At 43.1% G+C, this 3,952-nt stretch overlaps 1 protein-coding gene across 2 annotated transcripts; it reads right to left on the bottom strand.

Annotated features, from left to right (window-relative positions):
* Nucleotides 1-569: 569 nt before the first annotated feature.
* sp8b (sp8 transcription factor b) lies at nt 570-3,652 on the bottom strand. 2 transcript variants are annotated; one of them, XM_079444465.1, is made up of 2 exons: nt 3,413-3,630; nt 570-3,214 (listed from the first exon to the last, which is right to left on the bottom strand). In XM_079444465.1, the coding sequence occupies exon 2, from the start codon at nt 3,179-3,181 to the stop codon at nt 1,871-1,873; it is 1,311 nt and encodes a 436-aa protein (XP_079300591.1). In that variant the 5' UTR covers nt 3,182-3,214; nt 3,413-3,630; the 3' UTR covers nt 570-1,870. The 2 variants fall into 2 exon arrangements, with proteins under 2 accessions (XP_079300591.1, XP_079300590.1); XM_079444464.1 differs by having other exon boundaries at nt 571-3,214; nt 3,566-3,652.
* Between the last annotated feature and the right edge of the window lie 300 nt (nt 3,653-3,952).

A 3,952-nucleotide genomic window follows, 5' to 3' on the forward strand; every position in this document is an offset into this window, starting at 1 on the left:
TGTTGCTGTTCTTTCCTTAGGCATGTTTAAATTAAACTTTTTTTATTTAAAGTAAAGCTAACTTGTTTAAAGTAAATTTCATTTCCCAATCGCTTCTCTGGACTTGCATATTTTTACCTTTTGAGCATGTAATTTTGTTTGTACTGTCAAATGTTTTGGCGGTAAATTCTTTTTTTCCGTCTGTAACCAACTCTACACAATTATGCGCTGATAATATTCTTCATAATGTTTATTTTCGAAAGACACATTCCTTGAAATCCTTGAACATGAATTGTTTTCGTGGTTACTGAAGTATAAGTTTGTGTTATTTGGTTGGCGTGCTTTGAGACTTATATAGTGAAAAGAAAAAAACTAAATTTATAGTCACCGTTTTTTAATTCAACATTTGAGTGTTGAATAATTTTCCATGTTACAGTTCTTAATTTATCTCTCAGAAGTTTAGATGTATTATCTGGAATCTTAGCTACTTTAGCGAATGTGTACAACTCTTTTAAAAAAGTGTTATAATTGTAGCAAACAGTTAATTCACTAAAGCTGTTTTTCGTGGGTTTCACAACAACTGCAGTTTTAAGATTTGAACACATTTTTATTTTTTTCACAATGGGTATTGAAATGGCGTAACAGGTCCTGCACTCGAGCACATTTTATTTGATAGAAATTGGACATTGCAGTAATATCAACGGCAACCCGTTCACTGTGGCTGAATCCATGTTGACTTTATTGAGTGGCTTAAATCAGAAAGCCAATTTTCTCAAATAAACGCTCACCTTACATGTGCATGCTTACATAAATTAGAAAACGTGATTAAACACTGAATTCTGAATTGAAAATCTTACAAATCATTTCAAAGTGCGTCTATGACAGACCTCCAAAAAAAAGGAAAAAATCCAAGTCCAACTCGTGGATAAACATGACTTTTTTCTTCACAAAAACCACTCCCGTACAGTTTTGGATATTTACTAGAGTCGATATATGCAACTAAAAATACTATTCAAAATTTGCGTCTTGAACAAATACATACCCAAGTTTTACATCAGTGTGGAATAACCTTCTAGTCTATTCTATTTTATTTTCAATATTTACATTCTTTTGCAGCAACAAGAAATAAGTACATTTCATACAAACTTAGGATTTGTAGTCTGTAGTTTCGACAAAGACCAATGTGCGATATATAGACTATCTTCTCGAATATTAAAGAAATGAATTTGTAAATGACAAAACGAAGTCTATTCAACACTACGGCAATTTATCCTTACGAAATTGGATTTTAGTAGTGTTCATGAATAAAGTGCCACAGTTTGGTTTTGAGAAAAACAAAAAGTTAGCAATGACAGGCCACTTCACTGATGGGTAAAATACATTTTTTCATTTTCATAACAACAGTAAGTAAAATAAGACTATTCGACAAATACCCATCAGAATGCACATATCAGATGATGTCCTTTTTAATATTCCCTTACTTTACCAAATTCATGTCACATAGAATCTGTGCAGACCAAAACAGGCATACTTCATTGTAAATTACATTTGAATCGTAAATTGAATCACTTTACAACATCCAAGTGAAATGGCCACACGGTTATTTCACCAGGTGACGCTTTATAATAACTTTCACTTTAAGCTTAACAGAAATTAGCCTAGTTAATGTACACTCGAATAGCTAAAAAGAGATGAAACTTTGGTTTATATTGTTTCACATAGGATATTCAGAACTGAATGTGCATTAACTAGCGATCTGATGGTGATTGTTAACAATTGGAATTATTGAAAGTTTTTATAAAGTGTTACCGAACGAACAGCACAACCTTTTTGCGATGCAAACCGTCAGATAATTGTCTAGTCCATTCGTGTACGTGCATTCTGAACGGGATTAATCGAGGGAGTTTGCACGGCCGTTCATGCCCGTCGTCGGGACAGACTCGGGAGGTTGCAACAGGTCAGGTGAGTGGCACGAGGGGCTACCGGGCACACTGTGCTCGCTGTCGGTGTCGCTCCCTCGTTTCCCTCCACTCGCCCCAGAGCCCGACCCTGACGAGCCTCCGGCACTGTGCGTTTTGACATGTTTACTGAGGTGGTCGCTCCGCATGAACCTCTTGTTACACACGGGACAAGCGAAGCGCTTCTCGCCGGTGTGCGTGCGTAAATGTCGCTGGAGCTCGTCGGAGCGCGTGAACCTCTTCCCACAGAACAACCAGTTACACACAAACGGCCTTTCTCCGGTGTGCCACCTCAAATGAGCCTTGAGGTGCGACGTTTTGCCGTACACTTTCCCACAGCCGGGAATGTGACAGCTGTGTAGCCCTTTTCTGCGGAGGCTCGCGCCAGCTGGACCCAGGCGCTCCGCCTCTTGGCAGTTCGGACAGTCGCACGTCGCTCTGCCCGAGTAGCGCCGTGCCGAGGACCGCGGAGATCCCGCCAACGAGGCCGTCGGACCTCCTGTCAACATGGAACCTCCCGCTCCACCCAGAGGAGAGGGACTGGAGTCCGGGTACGAGGAGAGCACGGGTTTGAATCCGTCCATGAGATGCTGACCGGTGGTCAGCAGATGCGGGGACGCACTGGTGCTAAAGGCAGAGTGGCTTAAACTAGAGTAGTCTGAGTTGTATCCCCCCAAAGGAGAGTGTAAGGAAGTCTGCAGCCCACCGGAGTGAAGGGACGTCTGGAGCGCGGCTCCGTTCGGGTTCTGCACGTCAATCCAACCGGCTCCCACGTCCCACCACGCGGACGCGCCTGTGGTGCCCACATCCCCAGCGGGTATGCCAGGGTGCGAGGACTTGAACCACGACTCGTAGGGATGGGCCACGCTCATTCTCGGGTAAATGCTTTGCAAGCTGTCCACGGACGTGTGCACTTTGGAAATAAACATGGGCTGGTGGCTGGGCTCTTGGGAGTTGTTGGAAACCGACGCCTGGAAAACGTAGTCGTTTCCGAAGTGGGAGTTGGATGAAGTACCAGAAGTTAAGGAAAAGGCACTGGATCCCGTGGAAGTGTTCGTGCCAAAAGAGTCGCTTAAACCACCACCATTCCGAGCGAAAGAGGATAAACTGGATCCCAAACTACAGCTGCTGGCTGCCGCTCGCTTCCACGGGTGGAATCCTTTTCCGAACGAAGACGAGTTATCCGAAATAGAGGAAGGAGAAGGACTCGGACTCCCGATTTTGTTACACGTTGCAGCCAACATGGCTAAAGGAGTCGACCCCAATCTCGGCTCCTCCTGGAACAAAATAAATTAGAAGGTAAGTGAAGATGGTAGATTTGGGAACTGGGTGCGTTCGATGAACATTTTTAACTCGCTGTCTTTTATCGTGCAAGCCCAGCAGTAACGAAATCTTAACCACTGAAATACAACCACTCGCAAACACAAAACAAAAGCGAAACACAACATATAAATACCAAGATAAGTTATACATACAATGTCGTAGTTGAGAAATTGAAGTCCTGCTCGTTTCTCTCGCTTAAAACATAATCAAGTGACTCTCTCCCCGGCTGACCCAAGAAATTTTAATCCCCACGGCAGGACAATAAAAGAAACTAATTAAACCAGCACGAAACTCCTTAGACTCACCCCTAGAAGTGAAGTTGCCATCACAAAAGTGCCCTCCTCAGAGGATCTTTTTATATTTATGAATCAGAGCACTGTTTTTTTAGAGGTGTGCAATACAATGATGTGGTCCGCCCATTCCAGCACAATTGTAGCTCCTCTCACGGCTTTGAAGTGCCGCTGTGACACGGGCGACCAATCAGGAAGAGCCGTACCTTCACGCGGCCACATTCTAGCGTGAGGTCATCGATAGAGCACTTCAGACAAGATCTCCACCCCTTCCAACACCCCCCAAATAATAAAACTCAAGTTAAATGAGTAGGACTGGAAGTTTTAAGGAGAACTTTTCTATTATTTTGTATAAAGAGGTTAACGAGGTTACTGGACCCCCTGATCTGTTATGAATTATTA

This window comes from Barbus barbus (genome assembly GCF_936440315.1).
Source record: "Barbus barbus genome assembly, chromosome: 21".
In the NCBI taxonomy this organism is placed as follows: Eukaryota; Metazoa; Chordata; class Actinopteri; order Cypriniformes; family Cyprinidae; genus Barbus; species Barbus barbus.

Bases quoted from the DNA above. Each gene is read 5' to 3' on its own strand.
- sp8b (XM_079444464.1), bottom strand. From the start codon at position 3,586: ATGGCAACTTCACTTCTAGGG. The intron at 3,215-3,565 runs GTGAGTCTAAGG...ATTTTGTTCCAG, and splicing joins TGGCAACTTCACTTCTAGGG to GAGGAGCCGAGATTGGGGTC.